This window comes from Euleptes europaea, chromosome 5 (genome assembly GCF_029931775.1).
Source record: "Euleptes europaea isolate rEulEur1 chromosome 5, rEulEur1.hap1, whole genome shotgun sequence".
Lineage (NCBI taxonomy): Eukaryota > Metazoa > Chordata > Lepidosauria > Squamata > Sphaerodactylidae > Euleptes > Euleptes europaea.
This window is the reverse complement of record NC_079316.1, coordinates 52,411,474-52,435,595: the sequence shown is the minus strand read 5'-3', so window position 1 is coordinate 52,435,595 and position 24,122 is coordinate 52,411,474. Positions and strand designations below refer to the sequence as shown.

The following is a 24,122-nucleotide window of genomic DNA, read 5'->3' as shown; positions in this document are numbered from 1 at the left end:
ATCGTTGCAACCTGATCAGGCCCAAGAGCCACCTAAGCAACCTGTGAGAGATGGCTAAGAGAACAGCTGCTTCTCCATCAATAGCCACAATGGAGAGACCTCCATTCGAAGAAATAATTATAGCTGCCAAGAAGGGCTGAAAACCTGATTCCATTGTGGATGTTAATACAATTGAGAGATAAACAGCAAACATTGAAAGCATGGTGACAAACAAGCCACCGAGAAACAGGAAGACATAGGCCAGTCAGGTTGAATCCCAAAGTGGTGATAGAGAGGACAAGCAGTATATAAGCACGGCTTCTCCAAAGACAACCTAGAATGTCCAGCCCAGTTGCATTTCAGACAGATAGTGGTTTCCTCCTCCATGCTCAACGGAAGAAAGTCTTGTTCTAGCAGATACTCAGTAGTTGGCCAGGCTCCAGTGAGTGGAGTTAAAGGGATCAGGGAGCTCTGGCACAGACATTTGCTCACAGATTGGGGGAGCAGGCATTATTCACAGGTTTGCAAGTCTTTGCTGCATATGGAAACCATCGAGTGGATGCTCAAATGGAAGACTCCTCCGCTGAACACCAATGAGAGTGAGTACGTTTACAGGCGGCCTGTGTCAAAAGAAGGAAAATAGATTGGTACTGTACTGCAGATAGAGGGCAATAAACATATCGCCAGAAGTCTGTGCTGGCTAAAATTTATCTTTTATTGGGGAACTTTTGAAAAGCCCAAATTCACGTTCCACTCTTTTAGCATTGCTGTCTCTCTAGTTCTCTCCCTTTAGTTCACAGACTCTGCCAAGAGAGCTAGTACAGGCTATAGAACCTGCCCACTCTGGCAGATTTGGCAGCTACCGTTCACCTTTAAACTTCATTCACGACTGCAGTATACCAAAGGCAACAGATTAAATTGACCCATCCTGCTCCTTGGACAGTAGTTTGGGAATAGACTTGCTGCACCCAGGCTGTGGTCACATAGGCCTGGCTTTTAGGCATGCACTGTTGGTACAGAGACCTCATGCTAAAGTGGAAAACATGAGATTACTGGTATCTGCTACTGATACACTCTAATGCATGCATGAAAAAGTTAACTCACCTCTTTCCTGCTCTCAAAGGACTTGAGTCTTGCTCGAATCACATTGAGTGTTGGAGAGGAACCAGATTTCTGTAACTGGACAAAATAAGGAAGACATTAGAAATTCTGACCTCCAAAAAAGACATTGGAAACTCTGACCTCCCCCACTCCAAAAAAACAAACAAGGATGGACCAGGTTGAGGGGCAGTGGCTCATGTAAATTCAAATTAACTTCTGACTTTAATTTACTCATGCCACACAGATGTATGGTGCTGTACTGCAAATTAGTCAGAGCTAAACTTCTGGGCAGCTTAATCTCCCCAAAACACATGTTGGGGGAGGGTTCTTTATTCTGAAGGAAAGAGTATGGACCAAGAGTTGCACAGGAATCAAATCCAATCTTCAGGACACCAGAAGGAAAGAAACAGGGTGCAGGGAGAGGCATCCTAGCAAAGCTTCTAAAGTCTGGTGTTAATCCCAGACTTCCTGCTATACTCAGGAAGATTAGAAAGTCAGAACAATGCAGAAAGATGCAACATGCAGGCAACGCTCTAGTAGTGCAACCCTCAGTCAGGACCCTATTAGCATAATGAAAAAAAAAATTTATTCCAACAATCCTTACCACTTTGATATTCTCCTTACTGCCATGCTTTGGATCCTTGGTGCCCATTGGTTCCAAAACAGTATCTTTCTCTTTTTTGTCCAAGGACACTTGACTCCCCAGCACCTTACGCTGCATTAAGGAGAGGGAAATGTTATCTTGGAACCGTTCGGCTCTAAATTCCACCTTTGACTTGGTCAGCATGTTAATCTTTCTCCACCAGGGAAGCTGGTGCATTTCGCCCCCCCCCCCGCCCCCCCCCCACGGTCCCAAGCCAGCAGTGGCTTTATGCACTCGTCTGGGTCAGTATCTAGACTACCAATGCAGCCAAGGCCTCCCTAAATTTATTCTCATCTAGTTAGAGTGAAACTGTAGCTGGAAAGCAAGAGCCATAGAACTAGGGAATAATTTGCAGCTTTAGTCCCACAAGACTTTGTTATGCAAGATGAAGTACAGCAGGAGGAAATCACAGCCAAATGAAGTCACTACTCAATTTAGTCTTTGCATCTTAGTATTCTGTCCACAGCAGAGTGAATTCCCAGGGAGGAAAATGGCAGTCTTGAGACAAATCCCTGTTCTGATACTCACTGCAACTGCTCAGTGCCCACTCAGTGGAGAGTTAAGCAGTCCTACTTTTTTCCATTCTCCAAAAGAAGATGGGCAGTTGCTAAGCAACATCATTCTACAGTTCTAGGAAGCTACTCTGATGCTCCCAAGGCCCTAATCCTCTGGGGACCCCCATTTTGTCATAGCTTATTCCTCTTTTTCTGTACATGTGTACTTCTCAGTTTGGGCCTAGGGTTGATAGAAAGAGCCTGAATGAAACTGATATAAAAAGGCAGTAAGTAACACTAAGGCAGAAAGGAATGCAAGGCAGCTCCTATATCAATCATGCAAATACCCACCTTAAGAGGGATTCAGTTGAGGAAAGTTTTCCCCAAGGACCTCGAAGCCTCTTTCTGGATAATCTGATCCTAACTAATGACCCAGATCTCCAAAACAATAAGCCAATTTCTGCAATTTCCTCCATATCTCAACAACTGGACAGGAAGACTCCTGTCCTCCCCAATCATGACAAATACCTGGCCATATCTCACTTCCAGATCTTCCCAATATAACTCTTTAGACACTCTCCATGCAAAAGGACAAAACTCTCCTCTACCATGTAGGCAAAGGATTTCTTTTCAGGCTGGCTCATCTCTGAAAGATCACTTTTTATTATTCCCATATTCTAATGCCAACATCCATCCCCCCTCCTCATCCCAGGCAAAAGGGTATAAAAAGTTATCCCTCAGCCCCCATTTTTGTAGGTTTGGAACACATCTTGCAGTTTTTCTTTTTTTCTTTTTTTTATAAATTTTTATTGGTTTTTTAAAACTATAAATTCTTCATAATTTTAACAACAATGTAAAAATAATATCACAATCACAATTACATTAATTGTTGTCTTGATTACCATTAAACATAAAAAGTAAATCGACTTCCCCATCACCTCCATCTACCTCTTAATGAAGTATTATTATCCTTCGTTAACATATTCTGATCCTAGTATTAATCTCATTCTAAAGTTTCATGTTATATAAAATTTTACATTCTGGATCAGAGTAAAAAGTAACCTTCCATTTTTCCCAGATCTTATACATTATCACAATGATTCCTTCAATTCTCCCCTTTTCCCTAGTTTCTCTAACTCCACCAGTTCTAACATTTAAATGATTTAATCCCTTTATTCTGAAACCTTTGTCCCTTTCCATTTGGCTGCATAAGATTGCAGCCAGTATAACATAAATTTAATCATATTAAACAACATCCTCTCCAATATTTTAGGGATATTTCCTGTTTAAAATCGATCTTATTTCAGTGTAAATCATATCCCAGATCCATATCACAAGTCCACCCCTTATAAAAACAAAAAAGGAGAAAAAACCAATATCCTTAGTACATTCCAACGTTTTCCTTAAAGTAATAATCACATATTCCAGTATACTTTTATATCAATTGATAGTCTATATAAGGAGGACTTGTTTACATAATCCCAAAATGATGTCTAAATCTTAATTCCACTACATCGTTAATAGCCATGCCACCCATCCACACTGTCAAAGCCTTCCAATCCAGCAATCATATTTAAATCAATCCTTTAACCATGGTCTAATACTTCCTTCTGCAACTGAAATAAGTCAGTCAGGTATGGGAACAGGATTTCTTTATGCTCTCTCATTTCCTCAGACAGGGTGCGTGTCCAAAAATAATTCTTTCTGGGCTTCATTTCCATCATGGCTTCAATCTGCGTTCCTTGACCTGCTCTCTTCTTCCTTATATCCACACGTCCTTCCATGACTTTTTTAGATGAAAAGTCCATTTCTTGCATGTCTGATCTCTTTGTCACCAACTGGTTACCTTCTTGGACTTCTGTCTTCTTCTTTGTATCCTTGTATTCTTCCATGACTTTTTGGACAGAAGAATCTATTACTTGTATGTCTGTATTTGTGGCCATCATTTGAATTTTCATGACTTTTATATCTTCTGTAACCAGATCCAACTTCTGATTACATACCTGTGATGATTGGTCAAGAGTCATCATCATTGAAATCAGTTGAGCCATCTGTGTTGATATCTGTTTTACTGGTTTAATTGTCGCCTCAGAATGTTTAGCAAGCATGTCCTGTACTTTTTTTTCCATGGTTAAATTCTGTAAAGTTTCCTTTAATTTCATAAGGGCAGGGCTATGAATTTAGCCAGATCAGGGAGAGGTTCCAGACATTTACATATGTAACTTAGTTAAAAAATTGATGGTCATCTAGCAGAAGTCCATTACATGTAGTTGATAGAGAATATTTCATTGACCAGCTTAATATCTTTTTCGGGTTGAAGAAGTGAGTATTTAAGCTTAAAATAACTTTTTAAAGTTGAAAATACCAACGAGTTTTACCAGACGCTCTAGATCGGCAGAACCAGGAAGTATTCCAGGAGTTGCTTCATTGCGGACCTTCTATCGTCTCTTCTCTATGGTTGTTACCTTCAGGAATGGTTTTGGTGTAACACGAGTAAGACGAATTTCCGGTCCTACGACCTTCTTCCTGTTAATTTGCTTGTAGAACAATAGAGAGGGATATTGAATGAAGCACAGAGTCTTCCGGTCAAGAAATCCTCTTTGTTGTAAAACGTGGCTGGAGGACCTTTTTTACCCCAAGCAAATTCTCAAAGGTTTCTCCCTCCCCTTCCTTTAAGAACGCGTCGGATTGGCAGATCTTACGTCAATCATTCAAGCTCGTTGTTTTAGTTTAAGTTGATCAGTTTGATAAGGCTCCTGCTGCTTTGTCTGATGGATCTCATGCAGCAAAATCATCCAGTTCAATTAAGGGAGGGAAACGGTTACCAGGAATGTTTTCTTCAACCCCCTGTTATTCGATAACGCCAGTGAAAAGTGAAGGATTCTTATCTACTCACTTGGGCGTCTGGAGGTGAGGTTTTAATCTTGATGTAGTCCTTATGATGTTTATAAGGTGCTGGAGAGTAGATTCTAAAGCCGAAGTTGGGCGCTGGCGATTTCAATCCCTTCGTGCCCACGGGATCAAACGTCTGAAACTCAGGGGGACTTAATAAAGCTTTCTCGGAGTATTCAGGAGATCAAACCGCATATATGGCTGCAGGGAATTCCTGCTTCTCAGCCCACTTGCAAGGGCTGGATTGGGGTGCGGTAAAACACCCCAAATTACACGCAAACTTGGATTCTCCCCAGGAGCCCCTGGGAGGACGTGGCAATCAGCCCAGCGTCATCACCGGAAGTCCACATCTTGCAGTTTTTCTAAGGAAAGGTTTTGTGTTGTATCTATCTGTACATTTTCCTTTCTGTAAATCCCCTTTTGCTCTGCAAATTGCTTAACTTAATTTGGACTCTTTTCTGTTTATTAAATTTAAAAAAAAATCTGTTTAAGAAGCTTATTCCCCCTCCTTTCAAGTGTTGGCCTGAATCTGGACCTTGGTATACACAAGCTAGACCAAGAACTGAAGTCCTCAAAATGCACATGTTTGCTCTATGCTAGCAAGGGGACACCTTTGCACATTTGGGCCCTTCGTATGTATGCCAACTTGGGTCATAGCTCCCAGTATTAACTCATTGTGCCAAGCCAGAAGGGATACACTACCAGGTGGGACACAAATCCAAGAGGTCTGAAAGGTATCTTGAATGATACCCCCACAACACGATGCACTGCTAATGTTAGAAGGACCTTACCTTGATGAGGCCGCTGAAAGAACGGGTACGTGTCCGCTTCTGAGTTGTGGGTGTACCTCCAGGAGTGAGAGCTTCAGAGTGTTTGTGAAACTAGGGGAATACACATCTTAATAGCACCATCACTGAGGTTCTGTTGTTCAATGACCCACTCCAAAGCCCAACCCCTTTTTCTTGCTCCAAGTAGGAAGCCCCATTCACACTTCTGTGTTCCAACAGAACAGTCCAAGGCCATCTCCTACCTGTTGTATGAGTTTCTTTTTCTTGGCAGAGTCTGGCATATTATGAACATGGCGGAACAGCTCTTTCAGTGCCTCCTCTGTGTGCTGATGGGTCTCTTCCTGGTGGGCAGAAGGATCCAACAGCCCCCGCCTCTTGAACTTCAGGGGCTGGAAGTCTCTGAAACCCCGGGGCATGGGCAAGTCCATGTCATCCTGTGAAGTCAGAAGGACATTCAGCTCATCATTGGCCTGTTTGGTTCAAGCTGATCCTCTCCTGGAAGTCTACCCCCCACCCCCAAGGTTGGCGTCCTTTCTTTCAATATAATATTAAGTCTGCTACAAGTCTCACATCCAGCAGTGGGAGGGCAGGGCCAGAATCTTTCCCTCATAGTTGAGAGTCCAACCGTCACTCCTCCAACGTATTAACATCTACTCTTTTGACAGTTTATTGAGAGTTTGCCCAGTTTTCTAGAGACTAACAAGGAAGGACATATTAATTAGGAAATTGTCAACCTTGTTGACAAATCCATTTCTAATCCAGTCTTCCAGCCCTTAGGACACGGGTTTCCCCATCAAAATCCCTTCTGTTCTCCTAAGTCTGCTGAAGTTTTCAACTTGATGATCCCCCCCTCCCCCGCATGCCATGTGCTCCCTCCTGTGGTGCACTGTTCTTACCTTGGAGGCATGTGTTCTGGAGCCCAAATAATACTGTCTGGCATACTCCCGGATGTATGATGGAGCCTTGGAAGATGAGACGAAAAGGAGGAATCAGACAAGGACCAGTATGGTGTAATGGTTAAGAGCATTCGACTAGTTTCTGGGAGACACATGTTCGAATCCCCACTCACGCCATGGAAGCTCGCTGGGTGACCTTGGGCCAGTCACACACTCTAAGCCTAGCCTACCTCACAAAATGGAGGAAAGGAGAACAGCGTAAGCTGCTTTGGGACCCCATTGGGGAGGAAGGTGGTGAACTGTGAGGATCCATCCCCTCGGGCCCCGCCTCTTAGCCCTGCGGCCTGGCCGGCTTGACTTGGAGAGGGCTTCCTTTGGCCTCAGAATGGGCCTCCTGAGAGGATTTCCTTTCCTCCTCTTCAGCCCATGGTCCGCTCCTGCTCCTCTGAGCCACCCCAGCTCCAGGGACGCCCGGCACCGCTTCCTCCCTGGCCTTCCACCCCCTCCCCGTCATATAGCCAAGCCAGGCCCTCCAGGGTTCCACCCCTTTCCCATCTCCCCTCCTGTCTGACAGGGGCTCCACCAATCAGCCCCTGGCAGCTCCATCCCTCCACCCTCCCCTTCAGGAGGGCTGCGGCCCCGCCCCAGTTGATCGGCGGCTCGTGTTCTGCCGCTCCCTTTCCTGTCCCTTCGCCCCTCCGGCTTCGCCTCCTCCTGCCCGGTAAGTGCGCTGCCGGGCAGTCCCGTGCTCGGGGCTAGCCTGGGCGCGGGACATGTACAAATGAAATTAATAAATATAAGCCAAAGTCTGGCCCTAAAACAATTGCCTAGGCCCAAGATAAGGAGCTGACAGTCAGATCCAGGGATGCTTCTGCTGATGACTAAAAACACGAAGGTAATTCCAGGGAACTCCTTTTACATGGCCCAGTCTCCAAAGGAGTCTAGAGAGGGCCAAGAGGAAAAGGGCATTCTCAGAATCCAAGTAGGTATCATAGAACTGATCAGGCACAGATGGATTTTCAAAGCCTGCTCGAGGTTGTTAACCTACATTAGATACACTTCAGTACACCAAGTACACCAAGGGTAAGCACACCTCCACCATCTGACACCCACATGGGTAAGAGATCTTATTATTAAAAGATAACCCCCTATTTAGAGATGTCAGTGCCAGGCACAGTCTGCCCAGTAGAGGGAGCAGGTACATAACACACAGTATCCCTAGCAAAACAGCCGAAAAAGAATCGCCATGCTGGGTATTTCAGGATGGTGAATGAGGCCCAACAAGCAACAGGATGTCCCCCATTCCCAACATCTCCACGTCTGACCAAGAGCTGGAGATCAACCATTTCCTCCCAGAAACACTTACCCTGAAGATTTTCTGTGAGTGCTTAATCATGAAAGTCATCCCATTGTTCAGCTTGGCGATGTTCTCCTGCAGGTCACTGGTGGTCACCTAGCAATAACAGAGAGCACCACGGGCAGAATAAGTAAACGATGATGGATAGAGAGAAACCAGCCACCTCTAGTGCTAGAAGCTGCCAAAGCATCTAAGGGCACCTACATTTCGAGGCCACAGAATGTGGGGTGCAAACATAAGAGCCAGGTTGTGAGCCGACATTTTGTTCTTGTCCTGTTTCTTTGCCGTCTGGTAAAGGAGGTCCAGGAGCAGCTTTAGCAAGTTGCGATTCGGGGGCGGTAGGATTAGGAAGAGCAGCTGCAGTGCTTCAATCTGACGCTCTTTATCTGGAATGCTGGTCTTGTTGCCCTTGTCATCAAACTGCATCAGGTCTACAATCCAAGAGTTAGGAGAACATCTGTAGCTTACAGTAGGCCCGGGGGAGGGGGGATATCAAACAGATTCTAGGAACTGGGGAACTCTACCAAGTTCAACAAAGTGCCCCTTTCCAAATTCTCCCCACGCTCTTCTTCCTCAACACTAAAGTCTATCCTAAAGCATGAGGCTTCAATCTGAGACACTCTTACAATGTGCATAGAATATACCTTTTATCTCATTGCTGTCTTACCACTGAACAAACAAACCCCAAGTTACTGCGCTGCAAGACCCATGAACACATGAAGCTGCCTTATACTGAATCAGACCCTTGATCCATCAAAGTCAGTATTGTCTACTCAGCGGCTCTCCAGGGTCTCAGGCAGGGGACTTTCACATCACCGACTTGCCTCGTCCCTTTAACTGGAGATGCCGGGGATTGAACCTAAGACCTTCTACATGTAAGCAGATGTTCTACCACTGAGCCACAGCCCCCTCACCTCCCCCCAAGCTCTGGCTCACCTGAAATTTTGAGGTGTGCATGGAAATGCTTATGGGTTAGCAGGGGCTCTGGTAGTTCTCCAAGGAACATCTTCAGCAGAGTGGCCACATCATTGGAGTGAAACTCCCCAGAATCCAGATCAATCGCTGCCCCGCTGTTCAAGGCTTCTTTCAAGATCTGCTGCCTGGCGTTGTTTCCTGGCACTCGGAACAAGCCTTCCACCCGCAGATCTGTGAAGGGAAAAGTACTATGGAAAGGTACCAAGAATATGAGACATGCAATATAGCATCATTATTTCTCTTTCTGCAATACTGGTGGTTCCTTCTGGCAGAGAGAATGTCCACTCAAGACAGCCAGAAGAATTTTAGGAAGGGCCACTTCTGTTCACAAGACTGGGGAGATGTGCACCCCCAGCCCACTGACAAAAGGCAGCCAAACTCTACTTACTCTTGTGCAGATACTCAATCAGTTGAGATATTTGAGCAATGCCTTCTTCAGTCAAAGGAGCTCCAAACACCAACCCTTTCTCTGGAAATGAAAACAGAATATATGAGCACATCAACTGATACTCCGGCAGGGAGAATCAGAGTCACGTAAGGCCTTTCCCCACAATGTTGAGAGGACAGAACTACGAGCCCTCCCATTTTGCCAATGACCTGTCCCATATGCCCTTCATCAGCTCATTAGGCTTCAATTTTTTTAAAAAATTGCTGTGCTCTCGAAAGGAAACTGTAAGGTAGGCAGCTTGACTTTCTTAGTCAACCTGTGTCAAGCTGGCTGATCAGACTCTCTCTCCTCCCTTCACCTACTGTTCATAAGAAAAGAGCAAGAGTCCAGTAGCACCTTAAAGACTTACAACATTTCTGGCAGGGTATGAGCTTTCGTGAGTCACAGGTCACTTCTTCAGATATTGTGACTCACGAAAGCTCATACCCTGTTAGAAATTTTGTTAGTCTTTAAGGTGCTACTGGACTCTTGCTCTTTTTTATTGCTACTGACAGACTAACATCATGATCTATCTGCTATTCATATGTACATGGAAGTTCCATTTAGTAGTTTTAGGTGTAACATCCAGCTCCAAGTTACATTTCTCAGGTTCAACAAAGGTAAATGGGGGTTCAATCCATGCTTACTTCAGATTGACTCTCAATTCTGTCATATGCCACAGGCAATAAAGATGGGAATGATAACATAGGTATCATTATTCAACAATAGAGATTTCAACTGATCATACATTGTATCCCACCTTCTGCAGAGTGGCTACAGAGTTTCTTTTCACAGCAATTTCTATCCGTATTACGAGAAACTTGTCCCCTGTGGCTAAGGTTTCAACAGTTTGCTCACAGTCCAATTTTTGAAACTATGCATCAATCAAAGAGCCGTTCTGCCACATCATAGTACCAGAGTTGGCTTGGCAAACTGGTACAGATTTCCTGAACTCAACTCTTGGCCAGAGGAAATCCAAGAGATACATTTACCAAAACTAAGAAAAGTTATATTGGTATCTGGAGACTCCATGGAACATTCAAGCAACCGGCGATTGATGTTCTACTAGTGTGTGTCGAGCACCACACCATATTTTTGTCCTGTTGATGGAAAGGTCTCCTTCATTAAACACTGTTTTATGGGTTGTTAAGAAGGTAATTGACAAGTCATTCGGAGCAGTCAAGAGCCAGCTGGAAAAGTTACAATCTACTTGAGATGCAATAACTACGGGAAAAGTTGGGATACCTTCTTTAACCCTGGTTCTGATCCTGAAAACAGAGTCCTGGGTGAAACAGCTCTCTAAGAGCTCTTGATAATACTTGTTCTAATGACAATGTGTACCACCATTTCTTATGTACGAAGAAGTAGCTGGAGAAGATTGCCAATGACCAGTTTGACTACCTGTTGGGTTCCCATTCTGGAGCATCCCAAGAAACCTATCTGGGTCGCCTGCCATGTCAGGGCTTCCTCCAGGGACAACTGCAGCTGCTTTCTCTTTGCTAAGGCTCTGTTCCTCAGCTATACGGGCCTTTTATAGCTCTCCAACATAGCTGGGAGATGGCTGTCTCACCCGCAGCAGCAGTGCGTCAGTTCCAGCCCAGCTGGCGGGGCCATTCATGTTACACAGCTACCGTCCAGCCTGCCCCCCCATATTTTATTTTAAAAAGTTATACCCAAGACAAAGAGTGCTACAAAGAAATAGCTTTATAGGAAGTGCCACTGCATAAAAATGATTTAATTTAGTACAACATGGTCTATGATGACAAAGTTTGCAGATGGCTACAATATTTTATGTACATTAGATGCTCTAGAAGTTCTGGAATGGGTTCACAGATGAAATCTGTGTAACTGCCTATACCAGTCCAGACTGGTAACTGCTTTTAGTGAAGATTGAGTTTTAACTTTATTTAATTTCTCTCTTACTAGTTCAACTCATCTCACCGCATATTTTTACTAGGATTACTTCAGATTGTTCACAGTCAGTGTCATTATCTTGCTGCAAGAATCTTTGACAAAAATCTGTCAGTGACAAACTTGCTATAACCAAATGCTGCTTTTCATTTTTTTCCCTCCCCATGTCATTCTCAGTATTCCAGGCTACATCTTTTTTTAAATTCATGCCAATTCCAGTAGTAACAAACTAACAATGCCTCTTATGAGGAGTTAAAAACCACATATATAGCTTGCGCACTTTCATATTACTGTGCATAAATGTTGGTATAAAACTGCCTGTCAGCTTTGTTTGCCTCTATTAGGTGTAGAGACTGTATAGAATTATTACCCTTTTTTAATTAACTGTTTTAAGCAGAACTGGAACAGCAAAATATCTGGGCTGGAAGAACTTATATTTCAGTGGAACTCAAAGAGTTGCCAATAGAGCCCTCCCCCAAGTTTACTGTTGATATTTGATTCATGCTGACCAAACAGCAATATAATCATTTCAATTTAACCAGGCCAATTGAAAAAGGGAACAGAAAAATATGGCAGATGGCATCCAACCATCTAACATATTAACATAAAAAGAAACTTGCCGATGCTAGAACATATTATGGATGAGATTTTACATAAGCCAGCAGAATTGGGCTACGTTTATTTAAATTTTTAAAAAAGCTTCCATCCTCTGGACTTATTAATGTCCTTAAGGTTCTTTGGGAATAATAATCAGAAAAAGATGTAGAAGGTTTAAAACAAAGATCTTTGGGCTGGCATTTGTGCCCACATTCAGGTTAAGAGTACTGCAGCCTTAACTCAAGCAATCTTACAGTGCATTCCTTAAAAGTAGCACTAGCTACCCCATCCCAGGGCCCTACATTTCAATTCCGTTTGGAAGAAAGAAGTCTCAAATGGGCTGTGACTAGATTTTAAGAAAGCAAGGAAATCAAAAGGGAGCGACTGGTTGTCTACCAAGTTAACAGAAGTCTTCCCATCAACTTACACTTCCATTTCCTTGTTCGGGATCTTAAACAGCCACGGAATATTCCTCTCTATGATAGCATAAGATCATTAAATACGGCAGAGACGGGAGTAGTTATCTCTTCAGAAAGGACCAAAACTGATAGTTAGCTCAAACGAGCTTGGCCAAAGGAGTCGTCAAAGAGCAGCTGGATGAACACTTGTCAGGGATACTTTAGGCTGATCCTGCACTGAGCAGAGGGTTGGATTAGATGGCCTCCATCGACCTTTCCATCTCTATGATTCACTAGACCAAAAAAATGTTAGCTTCTCATGAACACCCCTGGATGTGTTGCAGATTATATGGCATACATAACAGAACCCCAAACCTGGACACACAAGGCCTCACCTTTGCGTTTCAGAGACATCAGGGAACGGATAAACCCCGAGGTGACGCCAGTCCCACCAGGCAGCTGGGGATCCTCCTCTCCCATCAACTGAGCCAGCTCTGCTCCAGGAAGGTCAATCAGCCGGGTGATGTTACTGACCACGAGCTCTGTGAACACCTCTGGTTTCTCATGCCGCAGCTTCTCAACAAAGAAGTCTGGATTGAAAATGATCGGTTGTCGGGGAAGGGAGGAGTCATTGCAGATAACAAAACTGCAAATGGCATCACTAGGCAAGACAAGGGAAGAAAATGAATTTGTATGCAGGTATATTGCCAAAGTATGTCAACACAACACATCAAGGTCACCTGTACCTAAAAGCATAATCATATAGCAGTCAAACCAGGTGGAGCTAAAGAATCTGTCTATTACTATCCCCCGTCCATCCCTCCATGGAGCTTAGAGCAGCATATATGGCTCTTCATGCTTCCATTTTTTCCACATGACAACCTTCTGAGGTAGGTTAGACTGAAAGTGACTATCCTAAGGTCATCCAAGGTGCTTCATGAGTCTCCTTGGTCCTTTTCTGACACTCTATAACCAGCAGAGGTAGTTCTTCAGGAAAGCATATTACTCTTTCAAGGGTACAAGTGCTGCATATGAATATCAGACCCAAACACTGCAGTATACTGCTTATGACCCTGTATATCAGAGTATTTTTCAAAAGGAAGTTGTGTTCCCTTATTTTATGTCACTGGAAGGATGAAAACATATTGCTGCTAAGTTATACACCTAGCCTAATAGCTGGCCCAAACGGGATCCTAGTAGCCTAAACAAAATGGCTTTGCGTAGGCTATAATTAATTACAAGACACATCAGTTTTACTTTAGCTTTCTTGGGGTGCAGTCTGATTATACAGACATATTTTATACAAACATATTAATAAGAACATAATAAAAGCCATGCTTGATCAGACCAAGGACCATCAAGTCCAGCAGTTTGTTCACATACGGGTCAACCAGCTGCCTGTAGGAAGCCCACAAACAAGACAACTGCAGCAACATTATCCTGCCTGTATTCCACAGCACCTAATATAATAGGCATGCTCCTCTGATACTGGAGAGAATAGGTATGCATCACAACTAGTAGCCATTTTGACTAGTAGCCAAGGATAGCTCTACCCTCTTAAAGCCTTCCAAGTTGGCAGCCATCACCATATCCTGGGGCAGGGAGTTCCACAAATTAACTATGCACTGTGTGAAGAAATACTTTCTTTTGTCTGTTTTGAATCTCTCACTCTCCAGCTTCAGCAGATGACCTCATGTTCTAGTATTATGAGAGAGGGAGAAAAGCGTCTCCTTGTCCACTCTCTCCACACCATGCATAATTTTATAGACTTCTATTGTATTTCCCCTTACTCACCTTTTTTCTAAGCTAAGCAGCCTTAAGCATTTTAACCGATCCTCATAGAGCAGTTGCTCTAGCCCCCTGATCATTTTGGTTGCTCTTTTCTGCACCTTCTCAAGCTCTGCAATATCCTTTTTTAGATGTGGTGACCAGAACTGTACACAATATTGCAAGCGTGATCTCACCATAGATTTGTACAAGGGCAGTATGATAGCAGCAGCTTATTGTCTAATTATGACCAGCATGGAATTTTCCTTTTTCTCAGCAGCTGTACACTGGTTTAACATTTTCATTGAGCTATCCACTATCACCTCAAGATCCCTCTCTTGGTCTGTCACCAAGATGTTTTGGGGAGGAATAGGCATTAAAATTGCAAATGAGATTCAATGTGAGCACTTGCTCACATTGAATCTCATTTGCAATTTTAATGCCTATTCCTCCCCAAAACATCTGTTCAGGAAAAGGTATCTTATTAATGTTAATATACTAGGGAAACAGTGTTGCAAACTAAAAAAAATTAAATATAATTATGCAAAAACACATCCAGAACACAGGATAAAAATACAATTGTGATAGCACTGGAGCTCACAAGAAAGAATTGGGAGACCATTTAGACAAAGTGGGATATTATCATAGAGACTAACTAAAATTGCCCTCTTGCCAGATGTTGAAAGTGCAACAAACGCCTTCAACCTGGCCTTGTGAATTGGAACAGCATAGTGCGACTCATAGACAGATGACAGCAGCGAAGTCGACAAGACCACACTGGAAGAAATTTCCTCAACCCTTCAAAGAGCAAACCGCCAGGTGCAGTCAGATTCTACTGCTGCTTGGTAAACTTCCCCACAGCTTGATACGCTTCACAAGCCGAGAACAAGATGGAGCAGTTCAACACAAGCAGCTGGAGAGGACTGCTGATTGACCTCATGCTTGCATGGCATTGTGCTTCCTTAACACATATGCCAGCCATGGCCAGTTCGGCTGCTAGGCACACTTGGTCAGAAATCTATTTTAATCTAACTGGATTCAACAAAGCTCAGAAGGCAAACAGAGGAGGCAACATCTTCTCCAATACAACTCTTGTTTCTCTGTCTCCTGCCACCCCAGCATTATCCAGACATAAAGGAAAACCTATGGAAGCCGAGCATCGTTCAAGAACCCGTCAATGGACAAGAAGGCGCACCTGCTCATTGGAGGGTCTTTTGTTCCAAACTTTCAGAAAGTCTGATAGATCCTACTATTAAAATAAATTAAAAGTTAGGTCTCTTACACAAGTGCTGAAATCTTCTGGAGAGGCATTGGAAAGCAGAGATACAGCTGGAAGAACTTGCTCCTTGTTTTCAGAAACAGATCTGCCTGCTCCGGCACAGCCTATGCAAATTCCACGCACGCTAAACAACACAAAGCCCCATTTATTGGTCCGTTTGGCACAGAAACATCAATGTTCATACAGATCCAAGGCAGAACTCAGATCAAGCCACTTGTGTAACTTGTTAGGGGACAGAGAAAGCGGAGCTGGGAGGTTGGCTACATCACCCGCAATGAACGAGAACACTGACCGGAGAACTTTCCTTTGTCGTGTTCCTTGATAGACAGACACAAGGGCCTATGGCTCAGTGGCAGAGCACTTGCTTTTCATACTGATGGGCCCAGGTTCAGTCTCTGGCATCTCCAGCTAAAAGGGTCTCAGGAAGCAGCTGTTGGACAGACTCTGTTCTGCTCTCAGACCCTGAAGAGACTCCAGCAACTCTGTGAGGTAGATTACTGGACCAGAGTCACCCAGTGATCTTCCATGGTTAAGTGAGGATTTAAACCTGAATGTCCTCAATCCTACTCTTACACTCAGCTGGCTCTACTATATGTTTTTCATCTTCTGTCCTTCCTTCATCAGGGTTCCTCAAATCCTTATGGTATGTTCACATTCTATCTCCATCCTTTTTTTTTTTGAGAAAACTTCTCAGCACAGCCCATATCCATCCTCTCTCTTTCATTTCCAGAACTTTAATTCATATTCTCAGATGTTCTTATGCTGACTATGAAATTTATCTGCTGCATAATTCAATCAGCCTTATCTCTGCTCAGAATCCTACCATTGGGATAATAATCTATACTGCCTACCACATAGGTTCCATCCTTTCCTTACTTCTCTAACGGGCTTACCTGCCACATCCAAAGCAAGATATTTATCCTCATAGCTTATAGTCTTAACTTTCAGGTTTGAACTTTGACACTTAACCCATATACTCCTGCTTTCTTAACTGACTTAACCATTATTGCTTGTTTGTATCCTCTCCCATACAACCTCTTTCCAGTCTCATCTTGAATCTGCTTACATAAATCTCTCCTTCAGATCTTCCCTTTCTGATTTTAACCCCCACCCCTGGACTGATAAGCAACACCTGTCATTTTGCCTTTGTTTGTGCCCCCCCCCCAATTTAACTTTAAGTTGTATGATCTTCAGCGTATGGCTATTTGCTTTCTTTAACTCCTCAATTCACCATGCATTGTTCTAACAAACAATCTGGCTGGCAAGGGGCTCGGGCACAACCCTCCCAAAGAACCCTACATATGACCCCCCCAGGCAGCTTTGCACGGCACTTTTGTCTAGTCCAACTCCCATTTAATGACTAGAGAATTCACAGCTGGGAAAAGCCTCAACCCTCTCTTCTGTGCTACACTTTACTGGGCTTTGTAATTTCAAAAGGTCACTTTATCAGCGCTACTCCCTCGCACAAAACTATGCCTGCCTATTATTATCACTAATGAAAATGGAAATGCAAGACTCCACGTGCAATGACAACCCTTTCAGTCAGTCTTGCGATAGAAAAAGCTCTGCACCTCATCCATATTAAAGAGGGGGGATGTAAACAGCTAACACCAGAAAAAAGACAGTTCTGGCTGTTCATATGAGGGAAAGGTCTTGTTTGCTCAGCCATTGGGAGTCCCTTCCATTTTTAATCGCCACTTATCTCCTCGTGTTGAACTGGGCAAATCAGGAAAACTGCATTTATTTCCACAACAGATAGTGTGGCTAGATTTTGTTACTTAGATTGAAGAGAGATCCTGTCAGCAAGAGCACAGTTTTGCTCATGAAGTTGGGGGCAAGGAGAGGTGAAGAGGAGAGTAAGAAAACTTCATTTGTGAAAGGAATATGATCCTCCAGGATCTGATTCCAATGACATATGTTAACAGAGATCAAGGAGATCAGGGGAGTTCCAGCATCAAAAGGCAAAACCGGAGGAGACACTAAAAGAACTGTGATAAGGTTTCCCAGCATTTTGAAGATACATTTCAGCCTGTGGAGAGGCTAGTTGGACCAAAAGAGTTTGATTCCTCCCTGTATGGTTTTACCAATCAAAGGTGACCTACCTCAGCTGTTTTTAATTTAGGAAAGTAAAAAGGCAGATATTCTCTTTGTCCCTGTGGTTGCAATTTTTCTTTTTAAAAAGCTGGACAAATCCAATCCTTGGTTTACCATCATCTTTTCTGCAAATCAGCATGTAAAATTTTAAAAGGGTAGTCAAGGAATTACAGGCCAGTTACACTGAAACCTGTTCTGGGTAAAGATAGAAAGTTATCAGAGAAAGACTTATTAAGCTTAAGAGGGGGATGCCCTATACAGGAAGAATCACCACTGCTTCAGCAATAGGGTTGCTGACAACCTGGAGAAAAAAAAGGGTCTTGTCCCTTTAACAGAGGCTTAATGCAATGTTATTTACCTATATACTGTGAAAAGCTTGGGCATTTACACACATTTATTAAAGGGACAGGACTTTTTTCTCTAGAACTGTTGGCCATTCTGTTTTGCAAAAGGAAGTCCTACTTCACTAACATTTTGGATTTTAAGAGTGCTAGCAATCAGGTAGATAAGAGTGATCTAGTCAATATTACTTGCACTTTCAAACGTATTGGAACACCAAAGGCTACTGCGTAAATTTAACCAGTCATGGGATAACAGTAGTATCAGTTAGTAACTGGTCAAAGAACAAGAAGCAGAGAGTTGGAGTAAATTGATAGCTCTTGCGATTGAGGGAAGAAAGCAGGGAAGCCACTCCCACAAGTTTCTGAATAGGACCTGTGTTATTTGATTTGTTCATAAATTATTGGGAATTAGGGGTAAGGCATGAAGTAACCAAGGTCACAAATGGTACTGAAGTATTCAGGATGGTGAAAGTCAATGTTGATTGTGAAGAGCTCCAAGAAGATCTCTCCAAATTGTGTGAGCAAACGTGGCAACTCAGGTTAAATGTAAATTATGCACATTAGGGCAAAAAAGTCCCAACTTTTCATATACGCTGATGAGGTCTGAACAGGCAGTGTCTGACCAAGAAATAAATCTTGGGGTTGTGATGCATAGGTCAATGAAAATATCTGCTCAATGTGCAGCAGCAGTGAAAAAGGCAACATCTATTAGAGGGATTAAAAAGAAGAATCCGTATTGTATTGCTCTTGTATAGATCTATGAATTTTTTAAAAGGAGATTGATGGGCCTACCCTTTAGCAATCTATCGATCAGCCTTAGCCATGATTGCTTATTAAACCCATCCATATTTGAAGGCTGCATACCTCTGAATCCTACTAGCTGAGGGGACAGCGGCAGAGGAAATCTTTGGGCTCTGTGAACCTGCTGTGGGCCTTCTAGGACATCTGGTCAGCCACTAACAGAATACTGGAAAAGATAGACCATTGTTCTGAACCAGCTAATGAGACACAGGTATAGGATCTAACATTTTAATTTTGTTGGTTTCTGGAAACTGTAGGATGGTGCCTGGAACTTAAAATATTTACGAGCCTTGGTATGAGGCTCCACTTCAAGATCCATCACAGTCCTTTAATTATGAATGACAGGGTACAAGAAATGTTAAAAGTCTCTTGTTCTTGAATGTTGATCATAAGGACTTGGGAACTCAAGTTAGTTACTGATGATCAAGCTCGCCTTTCAGTGATTAGTCAGTTACTGTTTGGAACTATAGGAGAAAGGTTTTATTATTCCAGCAAACAGAAAGACTGAAAATTTTCTAAGAAAGAGGCTTCAGTATTATGGGGTTCAAGAAAGGAGAGCAGGGAGGTATAATATTCTTATTATGGAGTATTTATTTCAGTTAGAGCAGAGGTGTCAAACTCAATTGTTACGAGGGCCAGATATGACATAAATGTCACTTGATTGGGCTGGGCCATGCATCGCCAGCCCAGATTGAGAGTGTGTGTGGGGTGGTGGTGGCTGCCTTGGCTGGCTTGCAGGCCAGATAAGAGCTCTCAAGGAGTCAGATCCAGCCTGCGGGCCTTATGTTTGACACCCCTGAGTTAGAGGCTTAGTTATAGTCTGAACTGAAAGACCCAGGCAACTGAAAACTGCAAACGTTGTACTGTTAAACCAGACAATCATTACACTGAGCATGTGAGGTGAGACTGATAATTAGGCCTCTGAACATTCAGTTCAGTTTGGTTTATCTAGACACCCCAGGAATCTTGTCTATTTCATCTATCAATTTCACAAAGCAAGTCCTGGCTCTAACTTGAGAGAATTAGCTATGCCCAGTGTAGAGGCCCATGCCTGTAATGGGGTTCCTTTTACTCTAGTTTACTTTAAGGACTGAAATATCTTCTGAGCACCAACCCATAGACCTGATTGCCTCCTCTGAAAGATCACTGCCATTTAAAGACCTAATCAACATTTGTTCATGATCAGTGAGAATGAAGGGTCCAGCTCCTGGCTTTATCCCCAAATCTCTCATATCAATTTAGGCAGTATCTTAAGGTGACAAAAATAGTACTGTGGGGGTGGGTTGTTTTCCTTTAAAACATCAACTAATCATTAATGTGTAATCAATGAACTGTTTCATACATCCCATTTATGCTTACTGGCAACAATTACTGTGTGATTACTTTGGCAGCAAGCCTTTTGTGGTACAGTTATTTTCCCCATGTATACAGCATCTCCAAGCCATTTCAACAAGCGAACCACAGCTGCACAATCAGAACAAAAATAGCAGAGAATGATCTAACAAGCATAATCAACTAAAATGTATGAGAGATGCCACTGTAATCTCGCCTTGCAAACCTTCTAAGGGGGTGGTCAATCATTTCTTCCTTTATTCCTCTCTTCTCCCTGCTGCTGCCACATCACCTCCCCATCCTAACGTAAAGCAGTCACCTCAAATGCCTGTACCACTCAAGGCCAGCAGCAAATATATAAGCAGCAACCACACTGCCGTCGCACTATGCTGTGTTTAACAAAGTACAGCATTATGGCAGCTGTTCCCACAGTGCACTCTCCATCCTGATATTACAGAGCCAGTAGTTTGTGGTGATATTTGGCGATGGTGCCTTACATTGTGTTGTAAGCTGCCCCAAGCTAGACCACTGCTCGCATGAATAATTGCTTATCTCCTAGTGGCCTTAACAACCAATATGATGCTTGAGTGGCTGGTGAAACATGCTTGATATTGTGGTATAGAGGTTAGGCTGTAAGAATACAACTGGGGAGACCCAGGTTCAAATCCCTGCTGAGCCATATGGTTCACTGTGTGACCTTGGGCCAATCTTTCTTTTAGACTAACCTTACTCAACATGTTTTTGTGAGGATAAAATGGACGAAGGCATATCTTTCTATGCTACCTTGAGCATCTTTAAGGTAAGGTGGAATGAAAAGTAATAAAACAGATTGGATTGTAATTCTCTTGAATAGATCTATGGTGGGTCTATTGGAATACTGTGTACAGTCTTGTTCACTCCATCTCAGAAAAGACATTATAGAGTGTGGGGGAAAGGGGAAGACAGCCAAAACAATTAAGGCTTTTCAGTTTTGGGTGAGAGGGAGGTAAAAGAAGACAGAAGTTTAACTATGCATGGTAAAACGTAAGTAGCATAAGATTTTTAAAATTTTAATTGCTTCCTGGTTTCTGAGCCTTTATAATACATCTTCCTATATACTGGATAAGGGCTTAAAGCTTGATAAATAACATTTTGATTGTACGCAAGTATCAAAAGTCAAAAACCAATCCCAAATGTTGCTCATATGCTATTTACCTCTACTTGGCAGCCAATTTCCATTTGTAGTCTTAGCCCACAAGATCGCACAGGGTCGTTTGTTCGTTTGGGTCTACTATTGCCATCATAAACAGATAGACCTTCTGTTACAGGCAAGGCCATGTGAACTTTAGAATTTGTGATTAAAGAAGTTCAAGAGGAGGGTAGAACAGCAGTATAGGGTTGTTGTTGTTTTTGACACCAAACAGACCAATGTCATCATAGCTGGCTTTATTCCTTTGTACAAGTTTTGACAGTTTAAAGCACTGGTTCCCAACCAGGGGTCCACGAGAACTAAATTAAGGTCAGCGAAACAAAGTTATAAACCCATAATAAATTAATATTTTCAATTAAAAGTTCTCTATTATAAAATATATATATTCAAATATAATTCTAAATTTAATGTTTAACTAACAGTTATGATTCAGATTCAAATTCCTGGAATTTTTATTTTGAACCTTGGGGTCCCTGCACTGAACAAAAAAGTCCTAGTGGTCCCTGGTCAAAAAAAGGTTGGGAACCACTGGTTTAAAGGCTTAAGTTCAGAGTAGAAAGCACCCTCTTCTCTGGGACAGAGAAGGGATCATATACGCGTCTCTATATCTAGCGATTCCGACCTCCTTGCGCCACTGTTGTCTAGCTATCGGATGCTTCCGTTGCATCGCACAAACCGACGGATGTGCTGGGCCCCCTTCCTCATCCCAGACCGCTGCCCCTGCGCCTTAGAGCTTTTGACACAACCGCTCCGCCAACATTTCTACAAGCCCCGCCAACTTGCTGCCGCCCCGTCTCAGCCTTTCGGCCAAGAGGCCTCCGGTTACCTGCCGGCTCCCGGGTCGCTCCCTTCTCCCTTCAAAACCGACTCCGCCATCTCATACTTGCCGCTCTGCGCTCCGATTGGCCGCTCGATGTCAAACGCCGATTGGCTGCTTCCCAAGCAGCCCCGCCCGCCACCTCCTCCTTTTCGTCCAGCCATTGGCCTGTTCGAATGTGGCAAACGTCGGACGCCCTCACGCGGGCCTTAGGGGAATAGAGCGAAAAGTGGCCGCGGCGAGGAAGAAAGTGATGTAGCGCGCTAAGCATTCTGGGGCGTCCAGGGTTGCGAGTTTCGTGTTGGATGGCGCTTGGCGTGGAAGGAAGGCGTGGAAGGGGATTGCCCGGCTGGGATAATGGACTTGCGCGGATTGTTGGCTTTATGATATGGAAGTTGCAGGTTGGGAGTTTTGCCAAAACGCAATACATAATCAATAAAACAGCAGTTAATAAAAAGGAGTGTTAGACCATCCTGTCCCATATACACACACCAGTAGATCTCTTACATCTTTAATAAGATAATTCACAGTGGGTCGCCGTGTTAGTCTGTCTGCAGTAGTAGAAAAGAGCAAGAGTCCAGTAGCACCTGAAAGACTAACAAGAATATTTTCTGGCAGGGTAATGAGCTTTCGTGAGCCACAGCTCACTTCTTCAGGTTCTTATTATCTTTAATAAGATAATTCACAGTGGGTCGCCGTGTTAGTCTGTCTGCAGTAGTAGAAAAGAGCAAGAGTCCAGTAGCACCTTAAAGACTAACAAAAATATTTTCTGGCAGGGTATCAGCTTTCGTGAGCCACATATTTTTGTTAGTCTTGAAGGTGCTACTGGACTCTTGCTCTTTTCTACTACTGTTAAAAAGAGTTAGGAAGAAGCAGCTACAGAGAGCTACTGCCCCAGTACGAGCAGACCAGATCCTGGATTTATTGGGTTTTAAACACACCGTTAAAGAGTTGTTGACGACAACTTGCAAATACAAATTTCAAAAACAGCCCTGTTAAAAAGATAATTCACAGTGGGTAGCCGTGTTAGCCTGTCTGCAGTAGTAGAAAAGAGCAAGAGTCCAGTAGCACCTTCAAGACTAACAAAAATATTTTCTGGCAGGGTATCAGCTTTCCTGAGCTTTGTTAGTCTTTAAGGTGCTACTGGACTCTTGCTCTTTTCTATCTTTAATAAGGTAGGTGACTTTGTTTTACTGGCAGAGAATAGAGTTGCCAACTCCGGGCTGGGAAATTTTGGTGATTTAGGGATGGAGCCTAGGAAGGGCGGGGTTTGGGGAGGCGAGGAACCGCAGTACGGTATAACACCAGAGTGCTCCCTCCAACGCAGACAGGTAGAAAGTGCCAAAGCAGCACTATAGCTGAACATCAAGAAGACAAAAGTAATAACTACTGGGGAATTACTCAACTTGAAGGTTGACAATGAGGAAATGGAAAGTGTTCAAGACATTCTATTCCTTGGCTCCATCATCAACCCAAAGGGAGACTGCATCCAAGAAATCAGAAGGAAATTGAGACTGGGAAGGACAGCCATGAAGGAGCTATAAAAGGTTCTTAAGTGTAAGAATGTGTCACTGGCAATCAAGCTCATTCATGCCATAATATTCCCCTTTACTATGTATGGGTGTGAAAGTCGGAAATGAAGAAAGTGACAGCAAGAAAGTAGATTTCTTTGAAATGTGGTGTTGGAGGAAAGTTTTACAGATACCATGGACACCAAAAAGACAAACTGGTGGGTTCTAAAATCAAGCCTGAAATGTCCCTAGAAGCTAAAATAGCATAAAAAAATATCGGACTTTGGTCACATTATGAGAAGACAAGAGTTACTGGGAAAGACAATAATGCTAGGAAAAGCTGAAGGCAGCAGGAAAAGAGGAAGACCCAATATGAAATGGATTGACTCTATAAAGGAAGCCACGGCCCTCAATTTGCAAGATCTGAGCAAGGGTGTTAAGGATAAAACATTGTGGAAGACATTGATTCATAGGGCTACCATGAGTTGAAAGCAACTTGACAGCATTTAAAACACACACAGTGTTACCAGCTC

At 43.2% G+C, this 24,122-nt stretch overlaps 1 protein-coding gene across 1 annotated transcript; it reads right to left on the bottom strand.

Annotated features, from left to right (window-relative positions):
• Window positions 1-331: 331 nt before the first annotated feature.
• ARHGAP19 (Rho GTPase activating protein 19) lies at window positions 332-15,562 on the bottom strand. The gene is made up of 12 exons (XM_056849651.1): window positions 15,508-15,562; window positions 12,854-13,119; window positions 9,514-9,594; window positions 9,087-9,296; window positions 8,355-8,581; window positions 8,160-8,246; window positions 6,794-6,859; window positions 6,140-6,331; window positions 5,901-5,990; window positions 1,685-1,795; window positions 1,084-1,158; window positions 332-599 (listed from the first exon to the last, which is right to left on the bottom strand). The coding sequence occupies exons 1-12, from the start codon at window positions 15,534-15,536 to the stop codon at window positions 543-545; spliced, it is 1,491 nt and encodes a 496-aa protein (XP_056705629.1). The 5' UTR covers window positions 15,537-15,562; the 3' UTR covers window positions 332-542.
• Window positions 15,563-24,122: the final 8,560 nt, after the last annotated feature.

Excerpts from the sequence above, each read along its gene's own strand:
- ARHGAP19 (XM_056849651.1), bottom strand. The coding sequence starts at position 15,536 with ATGCCTCTCCAGAAGATTTCAGCACTTGT. Across the intron at positions 13,120-15,507 it reads CAGAAGATTTCAGCACTTGT|TGATGCCATTTGCAGTTTTG; the intron begins GTAAGAGACCTA and ends TGTCTTGCCTAG. Across the intron at positions 1,796-5,900 it reads CTTTCAGCGGCCTCATCAAG|CGTAAGGTGCTGGGGAGTCA; the intron begins GTAAGGTCCTTC and ends TCCTTAATGCAG.